The 14,495-nt window shown below is 32.7% G+C and overlaps 1 protein-coding gene across 2 annotated transcripts; it reads left to right on the top strand.

The window, feature by feature from the left end:
• The first annotated feature begins 4,603 nt into the window (after positions 1-4,603).
• Positions 4,604-12,793, top strand: LOC142634070 (uncharacterized). 2 transcript variants are annotated; one of them, XM_075808341.1, is made up of 11 exons: positions 4,604-4,992; positions 5,706-5,948; positions 6,679-6,840; positions 7,815-7,924; positions 10,058-10,166; positions 11,223-11,378; positions 11,503-11,618; positions 11,723-11,889; positions 12,205-12,335; positions 12,404-12,520; positions 12,620-12,793. In XM_075808341.1, the coding sequence occupies exons 1-10, from the start codon at positions 4,648-4,650 to the stop codon at positions 12,509-12,511; spliced, it is 1,647 nt and encodes a 548-aa protein (XP_075664456.1). In that variant the 5' UTR covers positions 4,604-4,647; the 3' UTR covers positions 12,512-12,520; positions 12,620-12,793. The 2 variants fall into 2 exon arrangements, with proteins under 2 accessions (XP_075664456.1, XP_075664455.1); XM_075808340.1 differs by having other exon boundaries at positions 12,612-12,793.
• Positions 12,794-14,495: the final 1,702 nt, after the last annotated feature.

Here is a 14,495-nt window from a genome sequence, read left to right as displayed (position 1 = left end):
AGACCATTGCTGGACATACCTTATTATATTGAACGTGAACCATGAACCGCAGCTGGATATGGACTATTTTGGACTCATCCCATTACTAGACATATGACGCTTAATTAATTACTTTCTAATATTGGACATCGCTTAATATACATAATAATAACGTTCAACTAACCATTTAATCAAATCTATCCAATTCATTTAAAAAAAATCAAATCTATCCAATTAAATATATTATTTATTTATTTCAACCATTCTCATGATTCTAAGACTTTGGGCTTTATCTATTTTGTAGGCTTAAAAATGTACTGGAAGCCATTAGTCTAGGCGGCCCAATGTCGAGTTCTAAATTGGACTCCCCAAAACAAATTCAGGTCTAGCAAAGTCACACCTTCAGCGGAAAACACGTGGCTATGCACAAAAACTGCCACCGACAATGTGTAGATCCCACAGGTAGCCATGAGATCAAGATTTGAGCATCCAAAACCATGATAAAAGAACATCACTCCACAAAGAATGGAGACAGAAAATTGATGAAGTATAAAAAGGGTGATGTAAAAACAATGGATATTTAAGGTGATGTAAAATTTCCATGACTTCACTGCCTCCCCCTTGCTGTCAAAATTAATTCAGTTTTCATGTGAGTATCTTTACTTTAACTCTAATTCTAGATTTTTTTTAATGTTTAGAAATTAAAATTGTTTGTAATTATTGAATTCAGAGTTAATTAGAATTGATTTTACTATATAATAAAAGATAGGGTTAAACGTCGTGGTTGCGCCAAGTGGCTTCACCTAATTGCAGAATTTTTTTAATTTTTATATTTAAAAAATATATATATAATTTTTATTCTCCTACAATCTCTAAGTTGATAAAAATCTTAATTTGATTACAATCCAAAATTTTCATATAATCCATCTAATCCTTATTTAATCTTAATTGGATTACAATCCAAATTCTTCGCCTAATCCTTATTTTTTAAATGTAGTGTATTATAAAAAAAAAAAACAATAACTTTTTTTTAATTACTCCACTACATGCTTTAATGCATCTTTAATTGCAAAAATGTTTTTAGATTAAAAAAAATTTATAATTTTTCTTCTCCTATAATTTCTAAGTTGATAAAATTTTAATTTTATTACAATTCAAATTCTTCATCTAATCCATCTAATTCTTATTCAATTTTAATTTGATTACAATCCAAATTCTTCATCTAATCCATTTAACAAACAAGTTTAAGTTTAAGTAAGACTCTTATTCTATTTGTTCTTATTGACTTATTTAGATAAAGTAACAATTAGTATTGTATCAATTTTTTTATAAAGTAACAATTTTACTTTTAGCCTAATTTAAACGTTAATTGTTATGTTTGTGTGTGTAGATAAAGTATCAACTGATAGCTAATGTAAGGACACGTTTTGGTCCACAGCCCAAATGGTTTAGACGATAGCTCAATGAGCCCAAAATAACGAATTTGTTAGAGAGTGAACTTGATACTGAGCGTTCAATGAGTTAGAAGATTGATCACGATAGGCTAGTTAATACTGGAATGCACAAGACAAACAGTTTGAACAAGAAAAGTACTCCTCAGTCAAATCCGAGAAAGGTATGTTCTTATATATTTCTCTTAGACTTATACAAAAATTACAGTTCTTGGTTACACAATGATTTTTCTCTGGTATTTCTGATGATCCACTCTGTAAGGGAGTTCTTCTCTTTTATATTTCCTTTCTCTCTTGCATCTCAGCACTCCACGTGTAGATCAGATTGCTAGTCTTGATACTTGTCTCACCAATACCTTCCTGAAGTCTTTGTGGGTAGCTGTAAGGCTTAAAGTCACTGTTCAGGTATTACTTCTACATTAATGCGGCTAGAGGGTTAGATGCAGAACATTCAATGCGGTGACAGTAGCTTTCTTTCCAGATATTTCTCAATTTTCTATTGACTCATCTCTTTCTAAAGCTTATCCTTTCTAGCATGGTTGCCTGCTTCCCAGTCCTTGATGGATGGGTGGTCGAACTTTAGGCCTCCACTCTATTGACCGAGGAGGTATTGCTTCTCGGACAACGTCTCCTGCTCATTATGACTAGACCTCTTTTCTGGCCTAATAATCTATCTGCCTTCGCTATAACTTATCTGTCTTCGGGCTATAAAACATCCTCGGGTGCGACCCAAGATCCAATATTCTTTTTTGGGCCCTTCATCCCTATAGCTAATATGCATTAACATAACAAGTTTAAGTTTTTTTCTTTTTTTTTTTTTTTTTATACCTGATAAACATAATATATTGATGGAGAAAAAAACAAAGAGGCTAAGCCTCCATAGAGTTCATACAAAGATTATAGACATGCATAGGGAGCCTAGAAGACCAATTTGCAAGCTGTAATACATGGGAGACGATAACTTTAGGTGCATAAAACAAAATAACAGTCATTCCTTAGTCTGTTCCTGCCAAGTTGGTACTATAGCATAGTTAAACAGTTGGACTGATCTTTTGCAATTGGTCAAAATGATGAGCCTGCTTAGATTGACTTCCTTTGCTTTGATCGTTGCTTCCACTATTGTCTCCTGATTTGTGAGAACTATAGATTGCCTCCCACTAGTAGAAGCTCCTATGAACAGTCTGGTTCCTTCCAAGTTAATAGCTTCAAAAGCATATCCATATCTTCTTGTTCTCCTATGCCTATAGGCTGCCACCTTGATTATAGTTTGCCAATGGTGTTGGGTTCTAGTTTGAGGTTGCTTCACTATACCTAGTCTTGGATTTAGCATAGAATCTTTAAAGGCCTCCTTGTACCTACAGTAACAATAAGTTTAAGTAAGACTCTTATTTGAATAAAGTAACAATAAATATTGTATCAATTTTTTTTATAAAGTAACAATTTTACTTTTAGCCTAATTTAAACATAAATTGTTGTTTTTTTTGTATGTGGATAAAGTATCAAATGATAGCTAATATGTATTAACATTAACATAAACATAATTTAAAAAAAAATATAATTTAGGTAGAAAAAAGGATAAAGTAACCCAAAAAAAAAAAATTTAAATAATGATAATGTCAATTTTTGTAAAAAATAAATGACAAATTCAAATTCATGTAAGTTTGAAGAAAAGCATACAAATTTTGTTTCATGATATAGACAAAAAATAATATACAAAAAAAAGAATAAATCATCTTATACATTCTGAAAACAAACATATTTATTGCACTCTTTTAATAAATTATTACTTTTATATATATGCATTTCATAATACCTTAGTTTCACACAATATGAATTTATTATATAACTTAAAAGTAAAATATTTAATTATTTTTATTATTTATTCTATTATTTAATTTTAAGTAAATTAATAAAAAAAACTATTTACATACGAATTTTGATTAAGCAATCCTCAAGATTATTAAAACCTGATGTTAGAAAAGCATCTGAATGTTCCACACATTCAGCAACTATGCAACAATATTGGTTCCTAAGTGAAAAAAAAAATCATGCACAGCCCAAATATATAATCCAACAATATGCGCAAAATGCTCTTCTTTTCTAATAAATCAGATCATTTACATAAAACATAGAAGAAGAAGAAGAAGAAGAAGAGAGACAGTGATAGACTTAGTGATGCCAACAACGACAAACGAAAAGGCAACCACATTTCTGCTAGGATTCACTTGGCATTGGAAATGAGTAATTGGTATCATCATCATTACTTGGAATCAAGTGGCTGAGAGTGAAGACCATGGAAACTCCTGTATAGGCCTAGTACGTTGGGGAGGAATATTGGAGATATAGATTGATGATTAAATTTGCTTTCCAAGGGAGGCAAGAAGAGAAGGTTTTTGAGAAGTATTAGTTTTAGAAAAGAGAGAGTGGAGAAGAAGATGGCGTTTGGGATTGATTTCCAGAGTTGGGTTTTGGGGAGAAGGGTAGAGAAATAGAGAGAAAGGATTCAGAGTCGGGTTAACCTTAGGATTCAGAGTCGACTTTGGTTTTTTATTTTATATAACTTAATTAATGTTTTTTTAATTTAATTAATGCTGATGTAGAAAATTGTGGGAGTTTTAGAGGTTTCGGTTATATATATACACACACTAGCATTATGCACGTGGGATGCACGGCTTAATCAAAATTTATATGTAAATAGTTTTTTTTACTAATATACTTAAAATAAATAAATATTTTACTTTTAAGTTACTTAATGAATGCATGTTATGTGAAATTAAGGTATCATAGAATACATATATGTACATGTATATGTATATGTATATGTATATATAATAATTTTCAATAATACAGTGAATTTTAAGGCTCAATTAATCACATGTATTTAAATGGATAAACCTTGAATTTAATAATTAGAAACTATCGAAAGCAACAATTGAAAATATATTTAACTGAAAATCTCAATTCAATAATTAAATATATATATATATATTTTGCACTTGAAGAGTATGAAAATTGTTGTTAAACTATTAAAATGATTCACTTTTTATAAATATGCAAATTGTTTGTAAACCATTGAAAATGTTTACTAACATGTTTGCCTCTCAAAGTGTACTTTGGTCTTTCCCTAATGACCAAACTACCCTTCTATCCCAAACCAAAAAACACACCATCTTGCTAGTTTCTTCATCACTTCCCTCCGAGAGTCCCCAAAACTAAAATGGCGACTATGCCAAGCCATGGCCTCAGGCTCAGGCACCTGACCACCACCACTACCACGCGCCCCTTTCTCCGAACTCTCCGTTCCTCACTCTCTTCCCAGGCTTCACTCCCCGAAGACTCGGCTCAGGTCCAGGTCCAGGTCCAACAACAGCCCAGTAAGCCCAACAAGTCATTCTTCCCGAAGCGAGGCCAGACGTTGGAGCTGGTGTGCGAGTCACTTGGTTTCAAAGGGAAGGGTTTGTGCAAGGTGGCAGACACTGGTTTCGTTGTCATGTGTGACCGTGCACTCCCCGGTGAGCGTTTCATTGGGCGTGTCACTCGCAAGAAGGACAACTATGCTGAGGTATTGCTATTATTAATGTTGTTAATATTATTTCTTTTGGTAGTGAAGACAATACTAAATGACGAACTGGGTCTTGTTTTATTTGCTGGTTTGGTTCCGAATTTTGGAACTTTTAAGTTTTGTGTGTGTGTGTGTGTGAGTAAGTGATATCATTTCAGCTCAAGTGTGGTTGGGTTGGATTCTCTGTTTAAGTTGGTGAAACGGTTAAGTTTAGTTTTAAATATGGGTGCTAACTGCCTAGGAAATTGAGAGAGGAAATGGATTTTTTTCGTATGCTAAATTGGGTTGGAAGGAAGGAAAATTAGAAGAAAATTTATGGTAGCTCAGATAATACAAAATGACGAATTGGGTCTTGTTCTATTTGCTGTTTTGATTCCAAATTTTGGAACTTTAAGTTGTGTGTGTGTGTGTGTGAGTGATAAGATTTAGAAAAGTTAACATGGCTTTAGAAACAAGAGTATTAGTAACAATGTCACGTCACAAATCCTCATTGGAAATGCTGGTGGCATACACAACTTTGAGTAGTGGTGCCACTTGTATCAGTTCTAATTTTTAAATTTTTTTTTTTTATGTGAATGAGCTTATAATGACATGCTAGGGAGTTATGTATCGTTCTTTGTCTTTCATTCTCTCAATTGAATCAATCTTTTCCTTTTCTTTTGAAAATTTTAAGTGACGTGATTTTTTCTTTTTTGATTTTGTAAAATGTACAGGTGACTAAGGTAAAGACAATATCTCCTCATTGGGACTTTGTGGATGCCCCTTGTGAGTATGCTTCTTATTGTGGAGGATGCAAAACACAAAATTTGTCTTATGAGGCTCAACTTAGAGCTAAGGAACAACAAGTCCATGAGTTGGTGATGCATGTTGGGAAGTTTTCTTGTGAGGAACTGGAATCCCTAAACATCATGAAACCCATTGTTCCCTGTGATATCCAGTTCCATTATAGGAACAAGGTTAGGACAGAATCTGAACCTTATTAATTTTCTTGTTTTAGATCTGGTCACATGCAATGATTCTACTATTTTTCTTCTTTCTTTAGCAGTATAAAAGCAACCCATAATTGGTGCTAGATTCTTGCCGATTGTCACTAAGATTGTACTGGAAAAACTATAGCACTCAGCCATACATGCTCAACTTGTACTCTTTTTAGGTGTTATAGCCTCAAGCAAGATATGCCCATAACGTTCAAATGAAATGCTTTCATTTGTTTTATTGTGTATTGGCTCATTAATTGATCACTAATTCATTTGTTGAATCAAGTAAATGGAAATTATGTCAGAGTTTTAAAATGAAATGTAGAGATTTTTAAGCTAGACATTGAAACGATTTTATAAGCAAAATTACGTTAACAATTACAGTCTTTTTCATGATGAGTGCTATGCATCTGATTAACAGCTGATGTTTTAAGTACGCCAATACCCAGCCATGTTATTTTTGTTTTTCCTATTTCAATGACACCATTCATAAGCATAGAAACAGAACTTACCTCTACCAGTGATATACATTGGCCTGAGTATTTGTTGTATGTTCTAATCCTGAGTATGTAATTCACTCCAAATTGATTTTCATACCAACTGTAGAACTCATAACTGCTGTGTACTTTGTTGTTATTGGAAAAAGTATATAAATAGATTGGTTCAAAATTTTAAAAATATCTTAGATGCTACTTTCCTGCTATTGCAGATGGAATTCTCATTTGGCACTCAAGAATGGCTACCTAAAGAATTATTATTAGAGAAACAAGATGGTAGTGAGAGCTATGCCCTGGGACTGCATGCTCCTGGCTTTTTTGATAAGGTTCTAAATGTCAACAAGTGCTTACTGCAAAGTGAACCTGCCAATATGGTATCTCATCTCATCTTTTTTTTTTTTTTGTTCCCTGTAATATTAGAGGCTTGTATGCTCTTCCTGCAGACACTTTGAATTGGATATGTGATTTATATTCCAAATAAATTAACTTGCCCATATCATCACATTTGAGGATTTCCCATTTGTAAATTTGCTTTGTATTACTGGCATGCCATTCTTATGATGCAAGGCACCCAACGTTTATTATACATAAATGATAAATCACTAGAGTAATCTAAGTTGTCCTCTAGAGTTGTCTACTTAATAAAAGTTGGAGAAGTCTACATTCCATGACATCTACTTGTTAGGAGGTGGTAAGCTTAACCCCCCAAACACTGCTCAACAGTGTATTAAGGCATTTCACTTGGTTAAAGTCCTTGGTAGGATTGGCAAAGAGCCTTTGTAGCTCAATGGCATTGCCTAGTCGCCCTTATGAGGAGAACTAAGGTTTGAATCACCCCTTCCTCATTTGTAAGAATTATTTTTTTTTAAAAAAAGGTCTTTGGAAGTTGGTAGGATTTTTTTTGGATAAGTAATAATATTTATTCAAAAAGAATCAACAAGTACACAGGAAGTATACTAGCTGAAGGTTATGCAGGAGATCTAAAATTACAATGAGCAATAAAATCGAATAGATTTGAAAAAGAAAACTTCCCTGCAGCTACCATCCACTCAAGCTACCATCCTTGTAAGAACTGTTTTAAAAAAATGAAGAAAAAAGTGACTTGTAAGAATTCTCAAGTCAATTGTTCAATGTCACTGAGTTTGTTGCTCATATCAATTTTGAGTTTTCTTTACTTCCTACGCAATTGTCTTCTTCTTGTACTTTTTTTTAGCTAGAAACATACACCTTTATATATGTTTTGACTTGATATTGGCAGCATACTTAATTATTTGACAAATTAGTTTATGACCATGTCGGAAATATTTTGTTCTTTCTGGCCTCTTTGACTTGCATTTCTGATATATAGGTTCTTGCAGCTATCCAAGATTGTTGGAGAGATCCACAACTGGGTATTTCTGCTTACAATGTTCACTCTCATGCTGGATTTCTTAAGCATCTAATGCTAAGAACTGGAAGGTACAGTGCATTCCGTTAAATCTCATATAATTAGGTTTTTCTTTTTTACCCATATTTTAGCTTGCTGTAATTCATGTGCAAATATACATTAACTTTCAACTTAGGAACTCTCTTCGACAATAATGGTAAAATTTTGGTTGTGTTGGGGAGTACAGTGAACATAAGCAAAAAAGCGTCAGAACTCAGATACATTTAGTCAGTCTATAGTTCTTTGCAGATATGAATAATAAATGGTTGAAACCAGTTATTTGGAGTAGATCAGACATTGAATTCTTTTCAAGGACTTATTGGTCAACTACCAATTTAAAATGTTTTCTTGATCAATTGGCAAACAAAGAGTTTGTAATTTTAGTATTACATATGAAGTTACCTATGCTTGTTTTGGATTTCACACTCTATTATCAAATTTCTGTTGTTCAATGTTGAGGTTGTTGAATGTTTGATCAAAATAATAGATGTAAGTGTACCATTAGTTTTTTTTTAAAAATTTTAGTTTTCATGATTTGAGTCATAGTTATTACTTGTTAGTGTCTTACAACACATTATGCGATTCACATTTTTTACCAATTTGACATGTATCTTATAAGTGTATCACATGATACAACATATGTATCTTAAGGTATGATATGTAATTTTGATATGTATTGTTTCAGGCAATGTACTCGTCGTTCTTTGTTTACATTATGTCTTACAATAAATTATGTGATTCACATTTGTTACCAATTTGATACGTATCTTATAAGTCTATCATAAATCTTAGTGTATCGCACGATACAACATATGCATCTTACACTATGATAAGTAATTTTGATATGTAATGTTTCAGGCAAAGCACTCGTCATGCTTAGTTTACATTATTTGTATTCACATTTTTTTGTTTTTTGTTCTTAATTTTTTTATAAGCTCTTTAATTTTTTTTCCTCATAATAAAGCTAATTTAATTGGGGCATTAGCATTGCAACACCCCAATGGGTGCTGGAGGATATGCTTACAAAATTTGAGGATGTGATGTATGTTTTATTGCTCTGCGTGAGTGATGTTTTTTAGGCTAGTCAGACCTAGAGATTTCACCAGATTGAGTCTTGTTTTGTGACAGAATGATATCAGAGTAGTAGGTTTTGAGTGAAGTCTAGGCTTGGATCTTAGGCTGATTCTAACAATGTTTTGGAGATCTTTATGTTTTTGGTAGGTAATGATCTCAGATTTGGAGATTTTTTATGTTGCACTGAGTTGAATTTGAGGAAAACAAGTGTGATTTTGAGTACCAAATCTCTTTTAGGGGGGAGTACGTAACATCCCAATGGGTGCCATCTTGATATGCTAGCCAACTTTGTAGTTTTGACATAACTTTAGTTGCTTTGTGTTAGGTGATATGTTTTTTAGGCTAGTCAAGCCTAGAAATTTCACTAGATTGAGTCTCTGGTCAGGCCTTAGTGCGATGACAAGTTCCTTCCATTAAAAGCAATAGGCTTTGGGTTTGAATATGAGAATCAATCTGTCCAAAAAAAAAAAAAAAATTAGAGGTAAGGCAGCCTACTAGTATTATAATTTTATCATCATTTGAATGAGAGACATCTAGGCTATATCGCTATTTCTCAAAGTGCTTATGTTGTTAGATACATACACGCGCGCGCACACACACCAAAAAGAAAAAAACAGAAAAGATGATTAAAACTGATAATATTCTAGATTTTCTTTCAATCAATTATTATAATTGACCAAAAAAGGGTAATGGAATCCAATTTGAAGATACAAAAAATAATATAAAAGATACTAAAAATAATGAGTAAGAGGTGAATGAGCATGAATGCTTTAATTTATTTATATTGATATAATTGTTTTATGAAATTTTAGTATTTTATTAATTTTCAGGGTGTTTATCATATAAAATTATAGCATTTTATTAATTTTTGAAATGTTTGTGTATCTTATGATACAAGATACCAAAAAAAAAAAAAATTGATTCTTGATATGATTCAAGATTTGACAACTATACTTTTGAGTAATTTTTCAATCATAAAATGCTTGCTGCAGATCTTGTTCTTGGTATGTTCATGTTTTTTAGATTATCATCGTAAACCTTGTTCTCAATTTGAATTAAATAGTTATATTTATATATTGTTTATGTCCTAGGGATGTGAAGACTGGTCTGCCAGAACTTATGGTTAATTTTGTGACCTCCTCTTACAAGCCAGAACTGCTGAAGCCCTTGGTTGAGAAGATTTCATCCATTCCTGAAGTGGTTTGTATGACATATTCCTCCATCATTTACTCAAATATAACTCCTGTGTTTTACTTTTGCATCAAGCAAGCTTCTGGCGTACTTAAAACCCTTGAGTTTAAATTATTGAAACTCATACATAGATATGTGTGTAGGATTGGATTAGTTTGAGTCACTCCCAAATCAAACCATTGAAAATCAGTTGATGACCATATACTGGTACAACCAATCCAAGCAGTTTAGTTGGTTGATCCGTTCAATTCTGATTCCTTAGCCATAATTGTCCCGTTTTTCTTTTAGGGTGGCAGGGCCCTGTTTGATTAATTTGATTTTTATTTTCTCATTTTCAGTGCATGATATCATTGAATTTATTTGGTTTTTATTATATTCTATATAAGTAAGAAAATAATTCATTAGAAAGACAGAATGCTCAAATGTGAGCACCCTTAAAGAATTAAAAAGGGACACTAATTAGGTCCAAAATATAACAAAGGAACTTCACGACCCCCCAAAATCAAAATACAATATTCAAACAAAGATCTCACTATTCTTAATATCTTGCATAGAATGCTCTTTGTTCTCAAAAGTCTGGTGATTTCTCTCTCCGTAAGGTCCACATGATGCAATATGGAGTAGCTTGATTTACAAACCTATTTCAGTGGCATATAAGCACCCTCTCCAAACAGTCAACAGATCATTCATCTGGCTTGGAATTGCCCAAGTTACCCCAAAAGCTGTAAGGGCAAAATACCACAGCTCTCTAGCTATTGGACACTGTAGTAATAGATGCTCAACTGATTCACAACTGCTCTTACATATTATATATCCATTAACAAGTATTAACTTCCATGGTTTCATGGACTTTTGTACCTTATGCACTTGATTTGTTTTTGTCCCTGATGTATGCTTCCTGTATACTGAGGTGACACCCTTTTTCTTTTTTAATATATTTTTATAACTCATCAAAAAAAAAAAAGTATTAACTTCCATTTAAAAAGGTTATTTAAGGGTTAGTATGGAATTCAAACATACGAAATAGGATTGAACACTGAACTGCCCTTTCCTATTGATTAATAGGTAAGTGTCATGAATAATGTAAATAGCTCCATTGGTAACACATCGGTTGGAGAGGAGGAATACACTTTGTATGGGAAATCTGCCATCACAGAGATATTAAGGGGTCTTACATTTCAAATATCAGCCAACTCTTTCTTTCAGACAAATACTCATCAGGTATGCTATGCAACTTAATTTGATGCACTACCAACTCATGCTTGCTTTCATATGATTAGATTCTTAGGTTTCCCATTTGCTTTTTGTATAATCCACAATTAGAAGGAAAATCCTCAACTTTCAGGCAGAGGTTTTGTACAAACTCATTGAAGAATGTGCTGGTCTCAGAGGAGATGGATCAGAAATTGTTCTTGACCTGTTTTGTGGAACGGGCACCATTGGTCTGACACTTGCCAGAAAGTAAATCTCTCTCTCTCTCTTTTTGTTTTTTTTGTTTTTTGTTTTTCATTGCATTTGAAGTATTATGAACCGTACTCAAATTGACTTTTGATTCAATTTGTTAGGGCCAGACAAGTTTATGGATATGAAGTTGTTGCTCAAGCCATTACAGATGCTTGCTTGAATGCTAAGCTGAATAATATCTACAATGCCACATTTGTCCAAGGAGATCTTAATAAAATTGATGAAAGTTTTGGCAACAATTTTCCTAAGCCTGACGTCGTCATATCAGGTTTGATTGTTGCCTTATTTTATGTAGCTTCACCTCCTTTAGCATTATTTAGATCCAAGGTGTTCTGAAAACTTGTTGTGTTGGTGAATATTGGACCATATAAAATTTTGTTTCTGAAGCTTCCAAAGCATTAAAGATGTATTGATAACCAGTAGTTTTTTCTTCCATTTTCTAGTAGGAAATTATTTATCGTTAAAGATGTTTCTTATTATCTATTACGTGCCAAAAGATGTTTCTTGTGTTCTCTGCCATCATCGTTTTTAACAAGTATTCACAGTATTGTCTCAATTTGTTTTAATGTATTCAATCACGCAGATCCAAACCGTCCAGGCATGCACATGAAGTTGATTAAATTCCTGCTAAAGCTTAAGGCACCACGCATAGTTTATGTATCCTGTAATCCTGCCACATGTGCACGTGACCTTGATTATCTTTGTCATGGCGTGGTATGTCTACTAATTTACCACTCTCTTTTCTTTGATTCCCAGTCATGATTTTTGAAATTCTCGTGCAGATAGATAAAAATTTAGAAGGTTGTTACAAGCTAAAGAGCCTACAAGCAGTAGACATGTTCCCGCACACTCCTCATATTGAGTGTGTTTGCCTGTTGGAGCTTTGCTGATCCACAGAGGTAAATATTTTTTTTGCCGTAACTTGTTGGCATCGAATTGAAAGGGGCTTGTATGTCTCTATATTTTTTCTTTAATACTCAATTTTCACAGTATATTAGCTTAGGTAGAGGGAGAGGTGAGGTTGAATGAGGTGAAGCCGGAATCATTTTTTGCCTATTTGGCTGACCATGTTGAAGTAGATGAATTCTCTTCTTGTGCTTTTACGACAGTTCACATAACTACATCTGTAGCTAGACTTAATCAAATAGAAATTCATCACATGTTTTTCTGTCTTTCTTCTTTTTCTTTTCTGAGTTTTGATTTGCCTAAAAGAAAAGGTTAAACAATATTAAAGTTACGAGCCAACAAGTCTGAATGGTTAGTCATCTCTAACTGAACCATTACAATGCAATCTGAAACTTCACTGATCTCTTTGTTGAGCACCTTAATGCAGTTTGGACTTTGGAGCTCCTATATTGGTCACAAAAATAATGAAAAAAAAAATTGTAGTCAAAGAGTCTTAACTCTGTTCAGTGCTTAGAAATGATAGGATAACTTCCATTCCATTCTCAACCCTATATGCTCAACTTTGGTATCCCAAATGGTCTAACATGTTTATTTATTGAGAAATGATATGTCCACAACATTTTTACAACATTTTTACAACAAATTCTAAATGGCAAGATGTTACTGGTTGTTATTGTTGGGGCAAAAAAGTAATCTTAGTGTTAGGTTCAAATTTGAACCAATAACAACAAACCACCTATGATTTGTTGTAAAAATGTTGTGGACGTAGCACCTCTCTTATTTATTTGATATCATCAAATAATTATAAGCCAATTTACATACATACAAGATTGTTGGACAAAAAATTGATAAACTGGTCTTGTTATTTGGAATATGACTAGTGAGTTTATATATTCATGGCTTTGTTTACGTGGAAATTGCAAACTTATCACCTCCTTTACCTAAAAATGTGTCCAAATTCAAAGGATGATTGAAATAACTAAGCACGAAAAATATCACACCTCCACCACCTATACACTCTATGCAAATTGATATTTCTTTGTCCCGTTTATCAAAACTTTTCCTATAATTTAAATGAATAGAATGTAAAATATTAATCAATTTTATCTTTTAAATTTAATTGAACTATTAGGATAAATTTATATTTTGTTCAACATGTAAAATTTCTGATGAATTTTGTTTAACAGGTAAAATCTTTGATGGTTAAATAAAATATTTGAGTTCAGTTTGCGCATACACTAAAAACCGATTGATGTTTTAGTTTGATAATAGTTATTGTCGGGAAATGAACGTTACATGTTGAACTCTTTCAAAAAAAAAAAAAAAAAAATCTTACTGTTCATTTATGGAATATAAAAATTCAGTCAATGGCTTTATTTACAACATTTTGGACATGTTGCAAAAGTTTATGGATCACAACATTATTTGAGTTCTTTCAAAGCCCAAAAGTTTATGGAAAGGTAAACGTGAAATCTAAGGGGCTGTTTGGATTTTGGTGTTTCCATCACTCATCACTGTTTTCATCATTCATCACTCAAAAATGGTAGGACCCATGGAGAGAAAGTTTGTTTGGATTTGTTTTCAAGTTTTGTTTCCATCACTTAAGGCTCGTTTAGTTTGGTCATGACTCAGTTTTTATAACTTAATACTCATAACTCAAACTTAAAACCCATAACTCATAACCTAAATTCCACTTTATCTTAAAAACTCCAAAATTCTTGTTTGATTATATAGCTCAATCACATAACTCACTTTTTGTCATCATAACTCATATTTCAGAAAATGAAAACACCAAAATTCTGTTTTTTGTTTCCATCATTCATCACTCAAATTTTTAAGTTTTGAGTGATGGAAACATCACTAAAAAACCAAGCCCAACAAGATTTTTTCGGTGGGACTCACGCATTTTAGAAACTCAGTGATGAAAACAGAGTGATATCACTCAAAATTATGGTGATCCAAATAAGC

The sequence above is a fragment of the Castanea sativa genome, chromosome 5 (assembly GCF_040712315.1).
Source record: "Castanea sativa cultivar Marrone di Chiusa Pesio chromosome 5, ASM4071231v1".
In the NCBI taxonomy this organism is placed as follows: domain Eukaryota; kingdom Viridiplantae; phylum Streptophyta; class Magnoliopsida; order Fagales; family Fagaceae; genus Castanea; species Castanea sativa.
Note: the sequence above shows the minus strand (reverse complement) of the source record. Positions and strands in the feature narration are given on the sequence as shown.